The sequence below is a fragment of the Mastigoproctus giganteus genome, chromosome 5, assembly GCF_048544385.1.
Source record: "Mastigoproctus giganteus isolate SK-2022 chromosome 5, ASM4854438v1, whole genome shotgun sequence".
NCBI lineage: Eukaryota > Metazoa > Arthropoda > Arachnida > Uropygi > Thelyphonidae > Mastigoproctus > Mastigoproctus giganteus.
In genome coordinates this window covers 73,563,685-73,588,240 of record NC_143579.1, presented here as the reverse complement: position 1 = coordinate 73,588,240, position 24,556 = coordinate 73,563,685, and the positions used below count along the sequence as shown (strand labels likewise).

Here is a 24,556-nt window from a genome sequence, read left to right as displayed (position 1 = left end):
TGTAAGATATAATCCTCATCCAGTTCTGTCTAGTATTCAGCAGAAGATTCACTTCCTCCGTGGATGTGAATATGATATCCGCTTCTGTTGGATTCCCAGCCACATTGGGATTACGGGAAATGATTTGGCTGACGCCGCAGCGAAATCAGCAATTCCCAATAGTAACTGCTGCCTGTCAGTCCCCTATACAGACTACAGGCAAATAATACACGAGAAGATACACCCCCAATGGCAGGATTCGTGGAATAGACAGACTGTGAATAAATTATATCATATAAAGCCTGTAATTGAACCGTGGCTGTCTAGTCTGCGCAGGAATCGTAAGGAGGAAGTTGTTCTCGCCCGGACCCGCATAGGACACAGTCATTTAACTCATTCGTTTTTGCTGAGGGCTGATGACCCTCCTATGTGTGTGTGTGTCCTGTGGCACTATTTTAACGATCAGACATCTTTTAATTGACTGTCCAGATTTTAGCAGCGCCCGTTTTACCGCTTTTAATCATCTGACTGAGCCTTATACACTCAGTCAGATTTTATCCGACAGTGACAACGTGTCTGCTGTTTTTAGCTATTTTAAATCAATAAAAGTTTTTAATTGTATTTAATTCATGTTATTGTTACGTCTTTATTGATTTATTTCTTATATCTTTGTTATTATATATCTGGACACGGTGGCCTTACTAATTAGGTCACCGAGAGTTTAAATTTAAATTTTTTAAATATTACCTAGTCTTGGTGCATTATAGCCTTAGTTGCTAATGCGCCAAAAAATCCAAACAAAACAAACAAACAAACAAACAATTGTAATTAGACATTAAATAGATATTTACTAATATATATATTTAATGTCTGTGCTGTGTTAATAACTACTAAAATTTTTTTTCTTTTTTATTTTTGAGTACTTCATGTGCATTTTCATTTGATTTAGGTGTCGAAGCAGTGTTGAGTTTTCTCTCCAGTTAGCATGGTTGCTTGCAGCCTTTTGTGCTGATAGTAGTGCTCCATCTCGTCGAAAATCTCAGGGATCTAGACTTAAAAGTCTTATTCTGTCAGAAGAAATAAGGTAAAATTAAGTTTAATGAGAGTTTAATTGATATACAGTGAATTCTCTGTTACTAGTGGCTTTAATATCATATTGTGTTTCTTATTTTAATCCCATCTAGTTCTTTACTCTAGATTGCCACTTACATCCTACATGTCATGATGTGCTCCCAATTGCAAAGCCAGCTCAAACTTGGTAATCTATTACGAGGTGCTACCCAAATGTTCCCAAAATTTGAATGTTGCGTGGGAACTGTCTAGTACGGACTTGTGGCACTAGGTAACACTACACGCATCCTTTGTGAATCGGTGTACCATGTGGCGTCAGGCTGGATAGAGTCATTGAATATTTATGTGCAGTTCTTTGGTGATGTGTTTCGTGTAATTTGTGATTGTTGCGATGGCTGTTGTGAGAGAGCAACGTGCTTGCATTAAGTTTTGTTTCCTTCTTAATGAAACAGCAGCAGAAACCTATAAGAAGTTGAAACAAGCTTTTGGTGGCAGTGCTTTAGGCAAGATGCAGACCTATTACTGGTTTAACCATTTTAAAAATGGTTGAATGTCAGTTGATGACGATGATCGTTCTGGGTGTCCATCATCGAGTACCACCCCAGAAAATGTCGCAAAAGTTTGGGCTGTGATCCGTGAAGACTGCAGGCACCCATCCACGAAATTTATGGCATTATAGGACTATCATACAGCATGTGTCAGCAGATTTTGTCAGATGAATTGAACATGAGAAGGATTGCGGCCAAGTTCGTGCCACGGTTACTGAGTGAAGGCCAAACGCAGCATCACATGGAAGTTAGCAGAGATCTTCAAAAATGGGCCAGGAGAGATCAAAACTTCCTTTCTGTGGTCGTCACTGGTGACAAGAGTTGGGTATAACCCAGAAACCAATCATCCCAGTGGAAGAGCCCATCTTCTCCCTGACCAAAGAAAGCCCAACGAGTGAGGAGCAATGTGAAGTCTATGCTGATCTGTTTTTTGCACATCGACGGAATTATCCATAAGGAATTCATCCCTTCTGCCCAGACCATCAGTACAAAGTTCTATTCTGACGTCCTGAGGCAGTTAAGAGAAACCGTCAGGAGAAAAAGGTCCAGAGAAGTGGCGCACAAAGAACTGGGTCCTTCATCATGGCAGCATGTTGGTCCACATATCTCTCACCGTGACACAATTTTTGGCATCCTACAACATGACAATTGTCCCCACCCCCTTATTTGCCAGACATTCCCCGCAACTTCTTTCTCTTCCTAAGAATGAAAATCAAGCTGAAGGGTCGAAGATTTGACAGTGTAGAGCAGTGGTGTCCAACCTACGGCCCCCATGGGCCATATCCGGCCCATGGATAATTTGTATATGACCTGCGTGAAAGGGGACTAAAGCAGCATTTTAGAGTCACACCACTGCGTGTACAGGCATGCGAGCGTCAATCTCGACTATATCAAATGCGTACATGTAGTCCAGTGCAGTCATAATTCTGTACGCTAAATACAGTTATGTACATATCAGTCTTTTCATATTGTGAAATTCTGCTATTTTGAAATAGCTTGTTCATTGTATTGAATTATTATTAATTTGTTCGAATTAAAAAATCATCCTTTAAAAATGTTCCGAAAGAGGGAAGTCGATTTGTAGTGTCGTGTTTTTAATCAAAGATGGACTGAAGGCTATTTTTTCATTGAATACAATGAAAAAGCAGTGTGTAAGGATATGTGTCAATTTTTAAAGAATATAATTTAAAACAACACTGTGATTCCAAGCATAAATTTTGTTGCAAAAAGAAAAGTGTTCAAAGTTACAAAACGAATTAAGAAAACAACAAAACACACTGAAGTCAAGAAATTTATCTGTAAGTGCCAGTTATTAAGTTGCACATGTGATCACTTTTGAAAGTAAACCATTCAGTAATGGTGAATTTGTTAAACATTGTTTATTAAAAATTGCGGAAGAAATTTGTCCGGAGAAACAAATAATGATACAAGACATTAGTTTGTCCCGACAAACAATCATGCGAAGAGTAGAAGATATTGGAAAGAATTTGTTCGAACAAATTTTGGAAACATAAAAGAAAAGAAATATTTTAGTGTTGCACTTGATGACAATACTGATGTAAATTACACAGCCAAACTCATTATCTTCATACGTGGAATTATGATAATTTTGTACCGGTTAAAGATTTAGCTGATCTACAGAGTATGCACGGAACAGCTACAGGTGAAAATCTTTTTTAAAATTTTTACCAATCCATTTGAAAGTTAGTGTTAAATATTCAAAACTTGGTAGGAGTCACAACTGACGTGCAAAAAACATGATTGGTAAAAACATTGGGCATATGGGTGGAATAACCAAGAAAATGATAATTATCGGAGCTGAACCTCTGACTGAAATTCACTGCATTGTACATTAAAAAGCTCTTTGTGGGAAAACCTTAGATCTCCAGCATGTTATGAATGTGGTTATTTCAACTGTAAATTTTATAGGATCACATGACCTTAATCACAGTATGCTTCAACAGTTATCAGACAATGACCACGTGTCAGATGTTTTTAAATTTTTACAAACTACTAATATTTACCAATATATATAGTGTTGAGCATTTATTTTTAGTCGTTATGCTTTATTGCATTTTATGTATTTACCTTTCTGAAGGTTACAATATCTTTTATTCATTTGTATTTTTTATGGCATGGTTGTGGCACACCATAGCCCTAGTAGCTTTTGCACCAATAAAATCCAAATCAAGCTTCAAAGTTTCTTTTAGAAATTGAAGCTGAATACGAAGATGTAATTTTACATAGTGCAGTGAGATGGCTTAGTCGTGGCAAAGTGATTGATATTTTTATGACAGGAAAAGGGAAACCAACAAAACAACTATCAAATATGGAGTGGCTGTTTGATCTTGCAATTCTTATAGACATTTAAATGCTCTTAATTTAAAACTACAAGGGAATGGAAAATTGGTCTCTGATTTGTATGTTGACATCAAATCATTTCAGAATGAGTTATTATTTAAATCCCAAATTGAGCAAGGCAATTTAGTTCACTTTGAATGTTGTACCCAGCTAAAAGAGAAACATTTCCAAAGAATCGTTGCCTCTTGTTATTACAATTACTTTTTGACAAGTTTGAAAGTTGGTTTGCTGATGTAAGATCCCATGAAAAAGACATAAGCTTGTTTGAAGATCCATTTATTTCTATGGTTGAAAACTATAATCCCAGATTTCAACTTGAAATTATGATCTTCAAGCCAAAACATGGTTCAAAAATAAGTATATGGACTGTGAAAATAAACTACTTGAATTCTACAAGGCTCTCTTATCTGAAGATTTTCTGCTAATAAAAAAGATCCCATGAAAATGGCTATTTTGTTCGAATCAACGTACGTTTGCGAGCAAATTTTTCTCACATGAAATCAAATAAATATTTAAAAGGAAACAGAATAACAGATGTTCATCATCATTATCATTATTCATCATCATTCTACTCTTCCATTTGGCACGGGTTGAGTCCCTATATAGATATCGTCCTCTATTGTTGTCAATCTCTTGAATCTTGCATCATTTGTTGATAACTCTGAAAGCCTGTGTTTTCCTTTAGACATCGGAACCATTCTCTTTTGGGTCTTCCTGGTGGTCTCTTATCTCCATTTCTTCCTGTCAGTACTACATTAGACAGTCTGTGTTGTTTCATCCGGTTCACAAGTCCAAACCACTGAAGTTGTTTTTTGTAGATCTGCTCTATTATTCTGTGTTCAAAATTTAAATCTCTCCTTACTTGTTCATTAGTTTTATGTTCTCTCCAATTTGTTTTATTGATTTTCCTTAGACATCTCATTTCAAATGAAATTATATTTTGCCTTTCTTTCTTATTTATTTTCCAATTCTCTGATCCATAAGTTGCTGTGGGTATGATGAGATTTTATTGCTCTTCCATATGTTTTTGAGTTTGTTCATGTTTGTCCATCCGATGTTCAGTCTGTGATTAATTTGGTCAATATTACTTAGGTTTCCGGTTATTAGAGAGCCCAGGTATACAAATTTTTGTACTTGTTCTATTTGTTGATTTTTGTATGTCTTTTATGTCTTCTATGTTTTTTACAATTTGCACTACTTTGGTTTTATTAATATTAATTCCATAATTGTTGCTTGCTTTATCGATGTTTGTTAATATTTCTTTTATCTGTTCTTTGGTTTCTGTTAAAATTAAAATATCATCTGCATATTTTATGTGGTTTATATTTTTTCCATTTATTATTGTGCCTCTTTTTTTTTTCAATTGATTTCATTAGTTCTAGGTAGATATTGAATAGATATGGAGATAAAGGGCATCCCTGCATGACTCCTTTCTCTATTTCAAATTTCTCTGTTTTAAGGTTGTAGAATTTTACTATCGCTCTTGTATTTTTGTAGAAATTTTTTATAAACATGATTATTTCATGATCAAGTGGGATTTTTTGTAGTTGCTTCATTAGATTTTCTCTGTTTACAGAGTCAAATGCCTGCTTGAAATCGATGAAGCACAAATAAAGAGGTTTCTTCTTATTCCAATATTTTTCTGCAATGACGTTTAGTAAAAAATTCAGAGCTACAGGGCTTTGAATGTTTTACTAAACACTTAGAAATTGTTACACTAACCGATAGGTTTTTAAATAGAGGGCTATCCTCACTCTGTTATAAATCAAATCAGGTTACAGGCTTAAAATTAAACAGCAAATATGACACCCATTAATAATACCAATAAAACACACTTTATTTCCATACCGTACGTTGAACAATGGTACAGGCAGCTTAATAAACTCTTTAGAAATACTGAATTCAAAATAATATCCAGACCCATGCAGAAACTCTATAATATATTAAAAAATCACACAATTCTTTCTTCTTGCTCGGCACAGGTAAATGATCTTGTGTACAAGATTTCGTGTAGTCAGTGTGATTCATTGTACAAGGGTTCCACTCGCTGCATGTTACAGTTACGTGTCAAGCAACATGCTACTTCCATCCACACGTCGTGCGCAAACGCGTCAGAGCTGGCCTTTCATGCGGTCAGTGATGGTCACATATTCCTATTCAATGAAGTGGTAATTTTAAATATACAACAGAATTACATAAAATGATTGATTACTGAAATGCTTGAAATGAAACTACACGAAAATTCTATCAATGTGCGACGGCCTTATCTAATTTCGGATTTCTGGTCTTTTTGGCACATGCCCATATAAATAATCTCTCTATATTTCAGAGTCAAATACACACACAAACACTTTGCAATATTCCCATCCTGTGAGCACGGTGATCAACTGAAAAGTGTGGTCTGCTTAAGGAAGGGAAACAGCTGTGCATTTCGTTTAATTTGAGTATTCATCTAAATCGTAACTTTTACTCCGTTTAATTTTAAGTGTTTAATCTTTTTAATAGTGTTTTTAATTAGTGATTTTAATTATTTATTATTGGAACCAGTTTTAACTATTTATTATGACACAATGTCTACTCGCACTCATGGTCTTGCTGCGGTGGTTTGATGTGTTTCGGGGTTGAGTTGGGGCTGTCGACTTTCGATTCCGTTGCGCATCAGATTTGGTTGTATCTCTATGAGTGAGGGAATTCATTAATTCGTTTTTTCACTTTTTCGTCTTATTTTATTCATCACATATGAGAGAGAATTGACTGGAAACATTCCACAAAAAAGATTGAGGTAATCTCTTACTTTTTAATGATGTTTAGGGTGAATATTTGGTCTATTGTTGATCTGTCTTTTCTGAATCCTGCTTGTTCTTCCTCTATTGTTTCTTCATATGTTTTAAGTATTCTATTTTGTAAGATCCTTATAAATATTTTATATATATGGTTTAAAAGGGTAATGGATCTATAATTCTGACAATTTTCTTTATCTCCTTTTTTTGTGTATAGGTACTATTATTCAACTTTTCCAGCCTTTTGGTATATCACCTATAAATAAAATTAGATTAAACAATTGTGCGAGGTGTTTTAACATTGCATCGCCTTCGAATTTCCATAGTTCTGCTTGGATACCATAATTTCTGGGTGCCTTGTCATTCTTCATTTGGCTAATTGCTTTCTGAACTTCTTCTTTTGTTATCGAGGGTGCTTTATCTCTTCTATTATCTAAGGCAAGAGCGTTTTTTCCTTCCCCTTTGAGCAGGGTTTGGTAATATTCTTTCTATTTTTATTTTTCATCGTCATATTTTCAGGATGTATGCTTTAGAGAGTTCCTTTATGACCCGGTAAGTTGTTTTAGAGTCGTGGCGTTTATTTGCCTCTTTGCACTGCTTTGCTTTGTCTTCCAACCATTTCCTTTTAGCAGCTTTACATAGGTTGTCTAGTTTGTTTTTTAAGGTTTTATATTTTTGCCTTTTTTCTTGACTATTTTCTTTGTTTAGGAGGTTTTTCATTCGTCTTTTTTCCTCCCTACATGTAAAATTTCTGCTGTAATCCAAGGATCATTTGGTTTTGGTTTTGTTCCCAAAGTTTCTAAGGCTGCATCTTTAGTCATTTGTTTAGTTTTCTCCCATATATTTTCCACAGATAATGAATAGTTTATATCTTTTAATTTTTCTTGTAGTGTTTTCCCATAAATTTCCTTTATTTTGTCTTCTTCAAATCGTGATATATTTAATGTTGCTCTGTTGTTCTTTGGCTTCATATTTTTAAATTTCCATTTAATTTGCTGCTAGCAGTTCATGGTCAGTGTCAAAATATGTACTTCTAAGAGTTTTAACATTTTGAATGGATGATTTCCAGTTGTTATTTATTAAAATGTAGTCAATACAATTTTTTGTATTTCCATCTGGTGATGTCCATGTATACTTATGTTGAGATCTGTGCGTTGGTGATGAATAGTTTATTTTCTTTGCAGAAATTCAAGAGTTCTTCTTCTCGCTCATTTCTATTTTCTATCCTGAACTTTCCTAATACGTCACTGAAATCTATTGAAAAGCCTCCAACTTTTGCATTAAAGTCTCCCATTTATTAAAATATCTTTTTTGTTTGTGTTATCTATGGTTTCTTGTAGGTCTGAATAGCATTAGTAGAGGCATTTGATGCAAGAAAGCAAGCTTATGCAGCATCAGCCAAAAAAAAAAAAAAAAACCACTTCCACTTCACCCCTCTGTTCGTTCAAAATACCTGTCCAGCTGAGCCTTAAACTTATTTAGGCTATCAACTTCCACGACAAGGGATGGAAGTCTGTTCCACCAACCAACTACCCGCTGGCTAAAGGCAAATTTCCACACATCTATCCTACATCTGTCTTTCCTCAATTTGAATTTATGCCCTCTCAGGTGATTATTCTGAGCGAGAGGAAGAATCCCATCAGCATTGAGCATGCTCAAACCATTCAAGGCTTTATACACCTATCAGATCACCTCACTGGTGCCTAGTCTCCAGACACTGTAATTTGCAAAACTTAAGCCTTTCTTCGTAAGAGCACCCCTTTGTTCCATTCACTAATCTTGTTGCCCTTCTCTGTACTCGTTCCAGCAGCTCTACATCCTTCTTGAAATGAGGCCTCCAGACCTGTATACAGTACTCTAGGTGTGGCCTGACCATTGCCTTATACAAGGGAATAATCACGTCCTTATCCCTGCTAGAAAAATTCCTGTATATCATTGACAATACTCCATGAGCTACTCTTGCAGCCTGTCTGCACTGCTCAGAGAACTTCATATTTGCCTGCACAACCACCCCCCAGGTCCCTTTCATTCTCTACCACTGTCAGTGTAGTACCACAGAGTTGATACGTTGCTCTGGGGTTGCTGTTTCTCATCTGTAGAAACATATACATTTCTCATATACATTTGTCAATGTTAAACTTCATTTTCCACCTCTCAGCCCATCTGCTCAACCTTTCCAGATCCTGTTGCAGCAGCATAGTGTCAGTAGTGTCCTTGACAACCCTGCCTACCTTGGTATCGTCTGCAAGCTTCGACATTAAGCTTGATATACCATCATCAATATCATTTATAAATACAGAAAACAATAATGGACCCAACACTGAGCCCTGAGGGACTCCGCTAATAACGTTAGTCCCCGACGAGCAGTGTCCATTGATTACCACTCTGTCTTCTCCCCCCTCAGCCACCCCTTTATCCACAGCAGCAATTTGCCTCCAATGTCACACTGCTCTAATTTGCGCGGCAGCCTTCCATGTGCAACAGTATCAAAAGCCTTTCTAAGATCCAAGTATATAATATCAAAGTTATTCCCTGCATCCAGTTCCTTTGTGACTGCATCATAGTATCCAATCAAATTGGTTAGGCAAGACTTCCCCTTAACAAAACCATGCTGTGTCCGAGCTATAACTGAAGTCTTGTCTAAATGATCCTGCAGTGCTTCTTTAACTAGTGCCTCCATTAATTTTCCTGGAACAGAAGTTAAACTCACAGGTCTATAATTACTTGTGTCAGCCTTTGATCCTCCTTTGTGAATTGGGGTCACATTTGCACATCTCCAGTCTGTGGGCACCTCCCCTGAGTCCAAGGAAGCTCTCATAAATATGGATAAGGGTTTGCTTACTTCCTCTGCTGCCTCCTTTAATATAACTGGATAGATCCCATCCACCCCGGTTGCCTTTCTTGTGTTTATCTTCAACAATTTCTCCTCCACTTTACTCTCAGTTATTACAAGATTCTCTAGCTTACTGCTAGAGTTGAATACACCTCTGGCTTTCCTCTCGCTAAATAACTCATAATGTGTGAATGTCGATGCAAAATATTCATTTAGTTTGTTAGCTACCTGAGCAGGATCATCAACAGTTGACCCATCGATATCAAGTGGACCAATCTGATTCATCCCCTACCTTCTAGAATAGAAGGCAGCTGTCTCTGTATCATCATGTGAGGAGTCTGGGGCATATACCTGGATTATTTTTATCAAGATTCCTTTTTCTTTACCTTTTATTCTTAAACTTATCATTCTTGATCTGTGTGGGTGAATTTCTATTATTGAATTTAATAGATATTTCTTTACTATGAAAGCGACGACTCCTCTATGTATGTTCGCTTTTCTCCCTGAGTAAAATATTCTTCCTTCTGTCATATCCAGTGTTCCTTCTGTCCAATGTGTCTGATATTCCTACGATGTCCCATTTGATCTTTTTCAATTCTTCTACCAATTTTATTTTCCCGGGCGCCGACCGGGCTAGCTGGGTGGGTAAAGTGCCTGCCTGGCAATCCAAAGGTCGTGGGTTTGAATCTTGCCTTGATCTTGGATCAGAGTAAATGCAAAACTTTGGGAGGTGCATTATGGCCACAGAAGCCGATGCGCCACAACTAACCATAAAAAATAAATAAATAAATTTTCCCAGGCTTGTAAAGCAATCTTACGTTTAGTGTTGAGAGATACATTTGAATTTTGGCTGACCATATAGCTTTCTTCACAGCTGTTCTCCATGGTATAAGAACAGCCGTGTTGGTTACCCTGGATGCGGTAGCATGACTGTTTATCTTACAATGATTGAGATCCATAAGGTTTAAGACAGATAATGCAGCTGGCTTGCCATTCCTCTGCTGCATAGTCCATAATTTAGATGGGACCAGTATCTTGGAAGAGTGACAGACTTCCATTGTTGCTGAAGATAGATCCTCCATCTTCACCTGTAACCCAGGCAGGGCCCCATCCCAGGTATGGTCAGCTGGAGCCTGCTGAGCCCGGGTTTTTTTTACATGAGGTATGCTCCTCCCCTCCTCCTTTCTCATCCGGGCTTGGGACCGCCAATGGGGTTCAGTAAATGTTATTGTGTATTGTACTTAATAACATTTTCGAATATTTTTAAATTTTACGTGTATCATTTTATTTATTTATTTGCCTTAATATTGAAAAGCAGTGATCCTTTTCAGGTTTTAAATTTTCTAAAGTGAGTGTTTAAAAGCAAAAATAAGGTATTAAAAAAAAAAGTAAGTCATATTTTTATAATTTTAATAAAATCTAAAAAATAAATCAGACATAGATATGTAGCACATAACAGTAAATGTTATTGTGTATTGTTGTTGGGAATTTCCATTATACAGTTGGGAACAGTTGGGAATTTCCATTATATATAAAAAAACGGTAACTTGAAAATAGAAATTCCTTTTACATATAACAATATATGGAAAATGTTAACATTATTTTTTCTCGAATCGCTCTGTGCGGCCTGTAAAACAAACCTAACTTTGAATATGGCCCCTGTACGGAAAAAGGTTAGACACCACTGGTGCAGAAAATATCCAAACCAAATTGCAGGCAGTGTTGAACACTATAACGAAGAAGGACTTTCAGGATGCATTCAGATCATGGGAGAAGCACTGGAATCTGTGTTTAAGCTCTCAAGGAGACTACTTCGAAGGTGATGATGGCGAATAAGACCCATGGTGAGTCTAATTTATTTTATAAATACATTTCGGGAACCTTTGGGTAGCGCCTCATATACATTATCAAAATTGTTCTCAAATATATGTTTGTTCATGATATGGTCTTTAGTTTTGAACTACAAAGATAAATCATATCATTCAAACAATCTCAACCAGGAATCAAGTTTATGATATTAACCAGAATTTAATGAGTTAATTTTTAAATACAAAATTTAGTAATTGATGCTTTTGTGCAAATGATTAATTGACATTTTAAATCAGGATATAAGTGCCATAATAACAGTTGAACCAGTAGTGTAATGAACATTTTCATGTTCATTACATTTTTGAACCAGAAATGTAATGAACATTTTAATGTTCATTGCACTACTAGTTCAAAAATTAAACATTTGCATGTTGGTTTTTAATTCTCTGGATATAGGTGATCAAATGCAGGTGTAAGTTTTTTTTTTTTTTTTTTATTATTATTATTTATGTTTATGTTTTTTTATTTCCACTAACTATTGTTTGGTTCTTCTGACAGAAAAGTTGAACTGAATTGAAAAACTGAAAGTGATATAAATGATAGGTTTAAATTAAAAAAAAAAAAAAAAAACATCATTAGGAAGGGAATTTACTAATAAATAAACCAACCAACTGAATATTAAACTGGAACCTTATTTTTGATCTTCATTACTCATATCTTTAATATGGTAATAAAATATTTTTAAAAATTTACTTTATTGAAAAATATTTGATAATGTATGCTGGTAAACATTAGGAGTTAGTACTATAGTGTGATTTGTATTACTTAAAAAAAAATTCATATGCAAAGCAGTACTTTAAATCTTACCTGGAGGTATTCCAGATTAGGTCACCTTGTGAAATATAGTTTTTTTTTTTTTTTTTTGTTTTTTTTTACCAAGTCTATAACACTCCAACCAAACTTTCTCCTTCAGATATCATTATGTTAGCTCATTATCTACCCAGGTTAGACAATGAACCCACCACTGATTGGTTCATAATATATGTACATTAGTGTAAATAGTGAGCAGTTACTCATAATCTGTTGTATTTGAATAGTAGATATTCCTGTTTAAAAAATAAAAGTTGATATAATTTTTGAAGGATGTGTTATGCTTGGCAATTTATTTCAATAGTAAAAGTGCAGAGATTTGGAAAATTATTTTTATTGCAATTATATAGCAGTTTGACAATCTTAATGTTGTGGACTTTGCTGCTGTAGCATCTGAAAAGGCCAAGGCCGGCAAGTATATGTAGGTGTGTTGTGTTGAGTGCCAGCACCTGGTGACTTTGCAGCCAGGGACATATGGTCCCCTGACTCCCAAACTTGCCCCTGAAGAGGCATGCGGAAGGGTCAGGAAATGACCACCACATATCCTCGGAGCAATATGGCCTTAGTTGCTAATGCTCCTTAAAAAAAAAAAAAAAAACCCAAAAAAAAAAAAAAAAAAAAGCAACTGGAACAAACTTCCATCTGTCATGGAAGTTGATAGCTTGAATAAATTCAAGGAGGAACTGGACAAACATTTATAAGGAATGGTTATGTGAATTTATTTTTTTTTTTGGCTGATGCTACATAAGCTCATACATTTGCTTTCTTGCATCACATGCCTCTATTATTATTACATGTTCTTTTATAAATGCACTCTTCCTTAAAATAGTATTCACCGTTGAAGCAGTGAGACCTAATTCCATGCAACAGTTGACAAACTTTGTCCTGCTTCGTACTTCTTAATTAATCATCTTCATTTCTAAATCAATTTTTTCCCTTTCCTAGCACTTGCACTTTCCGCCATGAGGGGGTAGAAATTCAAGTTGAGGAAGGACAGTTGCAGAATAAATGTGCAGAAGTTTACATTTAGATAGTGGGTCAAGGTTAAGGTGTGTTTGTTTTTATTGCATCTCCAGAGTTTCTCCTGTATGCCGCTGTAGCATCTGAAAAGGCAAAAGGTCAAGGTCGGCAAGTGTATATACGTAGGTGCGTTGTTGTGTTGAGTGCCGGCACCTGGTGACTTTGCAGCCAGGGATACCTGGTCCCCTGACTCTCAACCTTGGCCACGAGGAGGCACGCCAGGGATTACTATCCAGGTGGTGACACGTAGGGGGATTTTAGAAAATTCTGTAAAACACCAATAAGAATAGGAGCAGGAAGATAGCTTGAGAAGTGTGGGAAGGGAAGAGTGGTTGATAGCTTAAATAAATTCAGAGAAGAACTAAATAAACTATTGGCTGGAATGAATAGGTAAAATTGGAGTAGTCGTGGTGGTTTTTTTTTTTTTTTTTTGGCTGATGCTGTATAAGCTTGCTTTTTTGCATCATTTGCCACTACTAATGCAAAGGATATTGACACCCTCTGTATAAACCACCAAAAACTAGTGTCACGTAAAGGATATTGACACCCTCTATATAAACCACCAAAAACTAGTGTCAAGTAAAGGATATTGACACCCTCTGTATAAACCACCAAAAACTAGTGTCAAGTAAAGGATATTGACACCCTCTGTATAAACCACCAAAAACTAGTGTCAAGTAAAGGATATTGACACCCTCTGTATAAACCACCAAAAACTAGTGTCAAGTAAACACATGTTGAAAAAACAAGTGAATGCATTTAAATTCTTATGGATGGCTTTGTAGAGTTCATATTTAAAATCATTTATGTACAAAGTTTTTATTTGTAGTAATTTTCAAAATTTCATGAAGAAATTCACTCCACGGTCATCCCTTAGCTGCTTTGGGTCCGCACATGTTGAGGGAGTATCCCCAAAAGGGTTAAAACTGTAGTGGAATGCTTGTTGTGTGAAACATAATATGATAAATAACAATGGAAAAAAATATAGTAATGAAGAATGTTGTTAAACAGGATGTGTTAAAATGTTTAAATGCATCCTTAGTGAAACTAGTGAAAGCCTTATATTAAGAGGAAGAGACTCTGAGTCAAAAGTATTGTAATGTTAAAATGGGAAAAATTGTGTCAACTATATAGACAGAAGTGATGTTATCTGACCTAAAATCATAAATAATTACTAAATTAAACAAAATATTTATTGACACTGACAATAGCTAAAAAAAATTCAAATCCTGACTGTACCAAAAAGTTGTTTGCCAAAACTAGCAAATAAAAAAAAAAAGAGAGAAATTTAAGTTTCTTTGAATAATTTCTTATACTATTGGCTGTGCACAAGGTTGAATTTTGTAAATATTAATGTGAGGCTGTTGTGATATTGCCAACAAAGCTGTTGTTTGTCTCAGATGTGTTCTACCAGGGCAAGATGCTTATAATAATAAAACATTTGTGTTACACAGTGTTCCAAAAAGTTTGTCACTGGTTTCCTTGAAAGCAAAATAATGGCTTCTCTAGATAGGGCTGTGCCAAATTTTTTGTATGCCTGGATACTAATAGGAAAATGTCACAACCCTCCAAACATTGTATATCTTGGTGTTCATTTTTGATATTCTTGAGGGTGTGCATATTGACACCTGGACCTGGATACATCCACTGTTAGGCTTCCATGTTAACGTAGCCCTGTTTCCAGAAGATAGTGGAAGAAACCAAAATGTGACTTTTAATTGCAGTTGCTGCATTCATCAGATTCTACCAGATCTGATGAATGAGTGGTGCACAGAACACTACAGTAGATATGTTCCATGCAACATATGAAAACTTAATGATATTGCACTTTTTAAACATAGTATTCAGCTGTCTAATATTAAGTTATTGGTCAAAATTAGCGTTGGCCCTCCCTAGTGCTGGAGTAATGTATATGGACACTGTAAAAATCACATTGTGAGATAATGCTGGTGTGGTTTGTGGAAAGCTGGGAACCCTTCTAGTCCTTTGCTGTAATGGAGTACAGTCAGTTCTGCTATAACGTGGTACATGTGTTCCTAAAAATCTCCTTGTTATGGTATTTCGCACATTAAAAACAACAGGACTTATGGGAACAATAGGGATAGGGCAGAGCACTCAAAAAATGCTGTCTGGTAAGTAAAACAGGTAAAAAAAAGTTAGAAACCCAATAATATTGCTGACATAGGTTTAAACATCTTAAATTTTTAATAAATAAATAAATATTATAGTAAATATAGCACTTTACCTTGACAAAATATGAAGTTTGTTTGATTGATATTTCTGTTCACTGAGATTGATTTTTTTTTTTTTTTTTTTTTTTGGATTGTAAAATTTAAAACAGTAAAAAAATATGAGCAATCAATAATGTCAAACACAGCATGCACAAAAGAGAAGATTCTGAAAATTTGTTTTTATATGATTGAAAAGGAAGGGGAAACACATCTCACCATTACGTAAAAACCCATAGAATTTCAGCAGTCGGTATTATTGCAAATGCAATAAGATCGAGTTTGCTACCCGTTTATAATTAGACTGCACTAACAGAAAAGCCCAATAAACCAGGAACTGCAAATTGTTTTTATCGTTTTATGGTAGTGACCTCCAGAAATGTGCTATCCTGCCTCACAAAATTTCTGTTTGAACAGAAAAACTTGTGAATACAATGAATGATAAGTTTAATAACAGTGTCTACAACCAATACAATTACAGTAAATGGGAAATATAGCTCTCACACATTTGGCATTTGATATTTTTTGAGCTTCATAAACTTGTATGTATTGCTGCGCAGGTCGTTACGTTCAGCTTGGTGCTGGGTTTTACATTCACCTGGTATTACTCGCAGATGAAATTGCACGAGCCAATGTGGAAATTGCGTTATAGTCGCATTGTTCCCAAATATATCAGTCGCGTTGGAACAAATTCGTGTTGCAAAAATGTGCATTATAGCAGAACTGACTGCATAAACTTTTTTTTTTTTTTTTAAGATCTGCCTTAAACGACGTGCCTGGTTACAGTTGTTGAACATTGCCTGCTCTAATACCCTCAGTCAACAGAAGCAGTGAACCCCTCGACGTGGGCGCCTGTACATGGTGCCCACGTCGAGGTGAGGGGACCTCCCAGTGACGCTGCTGGACTTCCAGACTAGCATCACTAGGATCTAACGCCCATACCTTGGTTCCAGGGTTACATCTTTGGAATCCGGCGTGTGCAGCCGCGACCCATGGAAGCGGAAAGGGGGATCCTGGTGGTTGAGGGGCCCAGCCTTAATACACCACTTTGGCCCCTGCTTCGACAAGACTGGTGGTCCCGGACCGGCCCAACTGGGATCAATCGGCGGGTGGTTTTATACTGCTAGGGTCAACTGCGTTCCAATAAGTCTCCCTCCCTTTGGTCCTGGGACGGGATAAAGACTTATTGGAAACGTGGGTATGGTGTTCTAAGCGAACTCGGCGTCCCATTCGTGTACGCAGTACCTGCTAGTTCACGAGTGGGCATCCCCTCGTAGGGCTCCGTGGTGGGTGAGGTACTTAGGCATCAGACACTTTTTCTTTACTCTTATGAGTAATTCAAATTCTATTTCTTCTGGGGCCCCAACAAGGCCCCTACCTAATCGAGATGAAACCACAGAAAACACTTGTGCAAAAAGAGCCAGAACTGAGGATACATCACCATTTGTGACACCGCTTTTCCTCATTCTCCATTCCACCGGAGAGCAGGCACTCGGGAAAATGTCACCCTTTTTCATCCAGAAAGGTTTAGAAGGGTTGACAGGATCTCCAAAATCTGTCAAAAGGCTACGTTCTGGAGACATTTTAGTTGAGGCTGCAAGCCAAAAACATGCACAGCAACTACTGAAAGCGACATCGTTAGGGGGATTACCGATCATCGTTACTCTCCATAAAACCTTGAATTTCTCACGCGGTGTCATATCAGAGTGGGATCTTCTTCATGTTTCTGAAGAAGAGATCTGCTCTGAACTTAAAGACCAAGGAGTGACGGCTGTTAAAAGAATATCGATGCGGAAGGATGGGAATCTCGTCCCTACCCGAGTTCTCATCGTAACGTTTAACACCCCACGGCCTCCAAGTTCCATAAAAGCAGGCTATTTAAACTGCCCAGTGAGAGTTTATATCCCCAACCCACTGAAGTGTTTTAAATGCCAAAAGTATGGCCACTCTCAAACAGCTTGTCGTGGCAACCCCGCCTGTGCTCGCTGTGGTGCTAAAGACCACGAGAGCAAGGAATGTTTAGCTTCTAAGCCAAGTTGTACAAACTGCCAAGGGGAACACCCTGCATACTCTCGAGCATGCCAGCGGTGGAAAGAGGAGAAGGAAATTCAGAAACTAAAAACAGAGCTAAACATCTCCTATCAGGAGGCCAGAAGACGCATCCAACCTATAAATAGCGCCAAGCCCTCATATGCCCAGAAAGCTTCTGGGAAAAGTTCCATTGGTACTCAGACTGATATGAGTATTCCACCAAGGGAGTTTTTTACCCCCATTGCGCGCTATTTATTAAGTTCCGAAAAGCCCACCCAAAAATCACAGTCAGCCGCCACTGCTATATCCGTACCTCCTAGTGCTCCACCACCTCCAAAACAGAGTACTAAAGAAACCAAGAAGAAAGGGGAACAGGCATCTACAATTCAAGAGACAATGGATGTCGAAAATAAGGAGGTACAGGACGACCCTGTCCTGGAACTCTTTGCGAAAGATGAAGAAGAAATGGATATAGGCCAACGTCCAGTCTTTCCAAAGAGAGATAAACCCAGGACTGAGAAAATGAAGCCCTCAGCCCTTCAGAAGCCACCAGACGGACCCAGTAAATCAAAATAATGGGTACATTTAAATTTCTCCAATGGAATTGCCGTGGATTTCGTAGAAATAGAGATGACATCAAGGCTCTCCTGAGTAAGCATGAACCAACTTGCTTTTGCTTACAGGAGACGTATTTAAAGGCAAACGAGGACCCTTACTTACGAAACTGCTCAGTTATTCGCAGAGACAGAGCTGGGGATGGACCTGCCCACGGAGGAGTCGCTCTCCTTGTGGGTAACCATAACCCCTTTCAAGTTGTGCTTCTCACCACTAATCTGGAGGCTGTAGCAGTTCGTCTTACAGTTGGGTTCCTTTTAACTGTTTGCTCCATTTATTTGCCACCTGGGAACGACACCGCCCAGGCAGACCTTGATGATCTCATTAAGCAACTGCCACCCCCTTTTCTATTATTGGGGGATTTCAATGGACATAATCCGCTGTGGGGTAGTTCTGACATCAACAGAAGAGGTCGGATTATCGAGCGATTGCTTGAAAACAACGATCTGGCCCTTCTAAATGTGGGATCTAACACCTTTTTTCACTCGGCTACCCGTTCATTTACTGCCATTGATCTTGCCATCTGCTCCCCTTCCCTCCTGCCTCTGAGTACATGGGAGGTCGAAGAAAACGTTTATGGCAGTGATCACTTCCCCGTGTTATCCACCATTTCAAATGGGAGACAATGTCACCAGTCAAGGATCCCACGTTGGAAGATCGATCACGCCGACTGGAATGCCTTTCGTCATCTGGCAACGTTCAATACCATTATAGTCGGCCAGGAGCCAATCAATGAGTCAGTAAAACATATCACAGAAAGTATAGTCCAGGCAGCAACAGTTGCAATATCAAGGACATCATCCCGCTTTCCACGTTTTCCAAAACCACGGTGGAATGGAGAATGCACAACAGCTAGGAAGGCTCAAAACAAAGCATGGGGAATATTTCGTCGTTACCCCACGACAGATAATTTAATAGCCTTTAAACGTGCACGCGCCAAAGCACGGTACATTAGACGTCAGAGCCAAAAGGAATCTTGGATCAAATTTTCATCTTCCCTTACACGGGCTGCCAATCCCAAAGCCATCTGGGACAAAGTTCGGAAAATGAAGGGCAAATACACCTCACATCCTTCATCGATCCTGGAACATAATGGATGTACAATTGCAGATCTAACTGCAATTGCTAATACTCTTGGGGAGACATTTGCTAAAGTGTCTTCAGAAACATCGTACCCCCCAGAGTTCCTCGCACACAAACAACGATCAGAAAAGCATCACCTGAAGCTGTCCTCTAACAATCGCGAGGAATACAATCAGCCCTTTACACAATGGGAGCTGAAAGCAGCACTCTCGCTATCCAAGGCGAGTGCTGTTGGGCCAGACGACATCCATTATGAGATGATAAAACACCTTTCATCTGAATCTGTGGATCATTTGCTCTGTCTCTATAATAGAATATATATTGAAGAGACATTTCCGGACTCATGGCATATGGCAACCGTCCTTCCCTTTCCGAAACCTGGAAAGGATCCAAAAATACCAAAAAATTATCGTCCTATCGCTCTGACGAGCTGCTTGTGCAAGATTCTGGAAAGAATGGTCAATGCTCGTCTTTTGTGGTATTTAGAAGCTAACGACCTTCTTTCCAGAATACAGTGTAGCTTCCGAAGGAACAGGTCAACACTTGACCATTTAATCCGCTTGGAAACATCTATACGTGATACTGTCCTGAAACGTGAGCACCAGGTGTCTGTTTTCTTTGATATGGAAAAAGCGTACGACACGGCTTGGAGATATGGAATTTTAAAAGACATATATAACTTTGGTCTTCGAGGAGACATTGCCCTCTTTATTAAAAACTTCCTTACAGACCGGTCTTTCCAAGTTCGTGTAGGAACCACTGTCTCCTGGCCATTCTGCCAAGAAGAGGGAGTTCCACAAGGATCAGTTTTAAGCGTTACACTTTTTGCTATCAAAGTTAACTCTATAACTGAACAACTTCCTCCAATCGTAAACAGTGCCCTCTTTGTAGATGATTTTAGCATCTTTTTGCAGTCATGCAATATGAGGGTCATTGAAAGGCAATTGCAGCATGCCATAGACCACATCAACTCTTGGGCAATGACTAATGGGTTAGGTTCTCGCCACAGAAGACTGTCTGCGTACACTTTTGTCGCAAACGGAACCTTCACCCTGAACCAGAACTTAAACTCGGACAAGACATCATTTCAGTAGCACCCGAGACAAAATTCTTGGGGCTCATTTTCAACAAGAAGTTGACATTTTTACCTTATATTCGTCAACTGCAGACAAAGTGCACAAGAGGGTTGAATCTCCTACGCTCTATTTCCTCCAATAAATGGGGAGCAGACCGCTCCACTCTACTCGGCCTCTATCGTGCACTTGTCCGATCTAAACTAGACTATGGGTCCGAAGTGTACGCATCGGCTAGAAATAGCGTACTTAGGTGGCTGGACCCAGTTCACCACCAAGCCATCCGCATTGCTACTGGAGCATTTAGAACATCCCCTGTCCAGAGTTTATATGTTGAAGCAACTGAACCACCACTGTCATTTCGACGAAAGCAATTGTCTTTAAAATATACTTTTAAATTAAAATCCCTGCCAGACAGCCTTACGTGGACATCCGTTTTCAAGCCACGGTGGGAAAACCTATATAACACTCGTCAGACTGCCAACCGGCCTTTTGGTATCCGTGTCCAAGAGCTGCTCAGAGAGCTCGACATCATGGTAGACAATGTTGCCCGGTCACCAAGGCAACCACTTCCACCCTGGCATGCTCGCTTACCATCATGTGACTTCTCCCTTAAAAACTGGGATAAGTCAGTAACTCCACCTTCTGTCTACCACCAACTCTACGCTGCCCACCGTGCCGAATATTCCAACTGCTTGCCTGTCTTCACTGATGGCTCGAAGTCGGAGTTGTCTGTTGGATCTGCTGCTATCTTTCCAGGTCGCTCTATATCTGGAAAGATTCCCCAACAATGCAGCATATATACAGCCGAGTTGTTTGCTATAGAGTTAGCCTTGTACCACATTAACACCCACAGGTATCAAAGGTGTATGGTGTACACTGACTCTCTAAGTACTGCAGGCTTTATCTAGTATGAGGTATAATCCTCATCCATTTGTGACCCGGATTCAGCAGATGCTACACTCTCTGTCTGAGTGCTCTTTCGACATTTGTTTCTGCTGGATTCCAAGCCACATTGGGATCGTGGGAAATGAACTGGCAGATGCTGCGGCCAGGTCACCAGAACCCCCACAGCACTTATTGCCTGTTAGTCCCCTATACAGACTACAGGCAGCTAATACAGGCTAAATTACTGTCCCAATGGCAACATTCTTGGCATGATCAAGTCACAAACAAGCTTTATCAGATAAAGCCTGTAATCCGACATTGGCAGTATAGTCTGCGCAGGAGTCGCAGAGAGGAAGTTGTTCTAGCTCGCCGCCGCATAGGACACAGTCATCTTACACATGCATTTCTGCTGAGGGCAGATGACTGTCCTATGTGTGAGAATTGTGACACCTATTTAAGTATACGTCACATTTTAACCGAGTGTCCACGTTTTAGACATGAACGTGACTTTTATTTTACCGAATTTAGTCATCTGACTGAGCCTTATACACTCAGTCAGATTTTATCTGACAATGACAATGTGTCTGCTGTTTTTAGCTTTTTAAAATCTGTAAGCCTTTTTACCCGTATTTAAAATTGAATTGTTATTCCTTTGCTGATATATTTTTTACTTTTATACCTTTAATATCTATGTTATATCTCGACATGGTGGCCTAACTAATTAGGTCACTGAATATTTTAATTTTTTATACATGACCTGGATTTGGCGCATTATAGTCTTAGTTGCTAATGCGCCAATAAACCCCAAACCAAACCAAACAGAAGCAGTGAATGTCGTGTCCACCCTATTATTGAAGCAACCATTTTGATGAATGACAAATGTTGGCAACATTCACATACATCACAACCACAGGCTTCAACATCAAACAATTAACTATTGCATTACGCAGTTTCATATACACGACTGGCAGTACACGCCCTCATGTTCCACACTTAACTGTCAGTTTGACTGATGAAGGTTACCATAATAACCGAAAACTTTTGTATGTATTTAATATATGTGCATTTTACAATTAGTATTAAACTTGTCATTATTTATTGTCTTCCATTTCGCTCTGTGTCACACAATGATAATGAATCCAGAGAGCACACAGGCCTCTTTAATCATATTCATATAAATACCATAAAGTTCCTTTGCAATGTGTACTGAAAAATTGCAAAGGTGATCAGAGTGAAATCAGTTAATTTAAACAACTAAAGTGTTTTTGACATTGTTTTTATGAAATGCACTTCAATGTATTGCTTGATCTGTGATGGGTGTGGATGATTCACAGTATAGTAAAAAAGTAATGGTAAATTTATGATCAGAAATATTTAAAAAATTAACTCATATATAAATATGATTTCAGTTTATCTCTTATTTGGATAATCAAAGGTTAACTATATAATAAATTAAACTTTCTACATTGGTAAGTGTTGTGGTTTCCCAACCTTCCATGATACTAAAGTACTACAAATTCTAGGAATCTTTGTTTAGGATTATCATTAAAAAGGAAAAAGTTTCTTTGCAATAAATATCGAGGCATTATTCTTTATTCACAAATGCTTCATAAATACTAGCCGAATTTGGGAAATCTAGACTATTTCTAAAATATCATAAAGAAATGATAGGTTTCATTCAGCAGGCTAGTACAAAATCTAGAAAATATAAATTTAGAAGGAAACAAATTAGTTTCAGAATAAAATAATCATAACGCTTCATGAATTATTATTAGAGGTATATTGAAATTCTTCAGAGACATTTTGCTGATATTATGAGCAAACTATTTATGTATGTATGTATGTATGTATGTATTCATTCTGTTAGTTTTGAAGAAATTCCATAAATGAGATGTGATGTCTTAAGCCACCTTAAAGAAATGTAATGTTTCATAATTAGTAATGAAGTGAGGTAAAAAAAAAAAAAGCTTTGCTGTTTTGTAATTTATATATATGATAGATAGTTAAAAAAAAAAAAAAAAAAAAATTTTTCTACCATATTTTTAGGCCACGTGGACCTTCACATGTAGGACCCCTTCCAAATAGTCCTGTTTTGTCGCCTTCTAAAAAGACTCATCAGAGATCTTTATCAGATGCTACAGGTATATATGTTATTACTCTCATCTTTTGAATTCATTATCAATTCATTTCTCATTATCAAGCAATATACGGAGTTTTGTTTTAAACTTTCTGTGGCAGGTGGTGGGAACGATGATCTTGGTTCCTGACACAGCCATATCTTCCATGCATTCATATAAGAAGTAGTACAAATGGCATCAGAATCTGCCACTCTGAGTTTATAACAGTGCTGTATAATAAAATTTCTGTTAAAAGAGAAAATAAGAACAGCAAAAGTATTCTGCAGGTTAAGTTCACAGTATGGAGAAGAAACAGTGTCATTTGCAAATGTGTATGATTGGTGCAACAAGGTTTTCAAAGACTGCAAAGAAGTTTCTAACATACTGGATGCTCATGTGTAGCTGACAGCTGCTACAAATGTGAACATTCATTGAGGAGCTCATTTTAGAAAACAGATGAATTACAGTGTTTGATATTGCATAGAAAGCATTCACAAGTATTGGAAGGTAGAGGTAATTATTAATGAATGCTTATTCAGAAAAGTTGCAAAAGTAGATCCCAAAGATCCTGATTTTTGACCACCAGGTATGTGTTACCGTTTCTGCTGAACATCTGAACTTGTTTAAATTGTTACACTTTTCTACAGCAACTGGTGTCTCATGATGGACATATTTATGAAACAAAGAATTTTGAATTGGCTAAACAGTATTCTTACTCCTATGCTACTGCCATCAGTGCCTCACCATGGTGATGGCAAAAATGTGTCATTGCAAAGGGACAGTATCTTGAAAAAGCATAAGTTTTATGATTCTGTTATGTATAATTTTTACCTTCTTGAGAATGATAAACAAATATCATCTGATCTGAATCCTCTTGCTTAATATACCAAACCTGTACCAAATGAGACTGTAATAGGTGCATTTTGGCCATAGTAGCCCTTTCACCAATAAATCCAACAACAACAACTGTTATGTATAGGTTTTTTGTAAAAAAAAAAAATAATAATAAATAAATAATAATAAGTAAAACCTTGAACCACGCTCTTATTATTAAGGCCCACATATGATTTGTACAGAATTTTAACTGTCTGGTTGTTCCACAAACACTAAATTGAATGCCTGTGCCTTCTTGCTGTTAGACCCTGAATATATCCCTTCATTAAAGACTCAGTAAGTAGTATAAATATCTACTGGAGGTGATATATCCAGATGGGAGCAAGTATAAGTAAAGATTGCAGTGTAGAATTTTC

General features: G+C 37.5%; 1 protein-coding gene across 2 annotated transcripts in view; it reads left to right on the top strand.

The window, feature by feature from the left end:
* Positions 1-24,556, top strand: part of fwd (phosphatidylinositol 4-kinase beta fwd) — a 241,061-nt gene that overhangs the window by 101,681 nt on the left and 114,824 nt on the right. For both annotated transcript variants that reach the window (XM_090374066.1, XM_090374067.1), the window contains exons 4-5: positions 929-1,063; positions 23,236-23,330. In XM_090374066.1, coding sequence (XP_090230192.1) covers positions 929-1,063; positions 23,236-23,330 — 230 coding nt within the window. The remainder of the gene's footprint in view (positions 1-928; positions 1,064-23,235; positions 23,331-24,556) is intronic.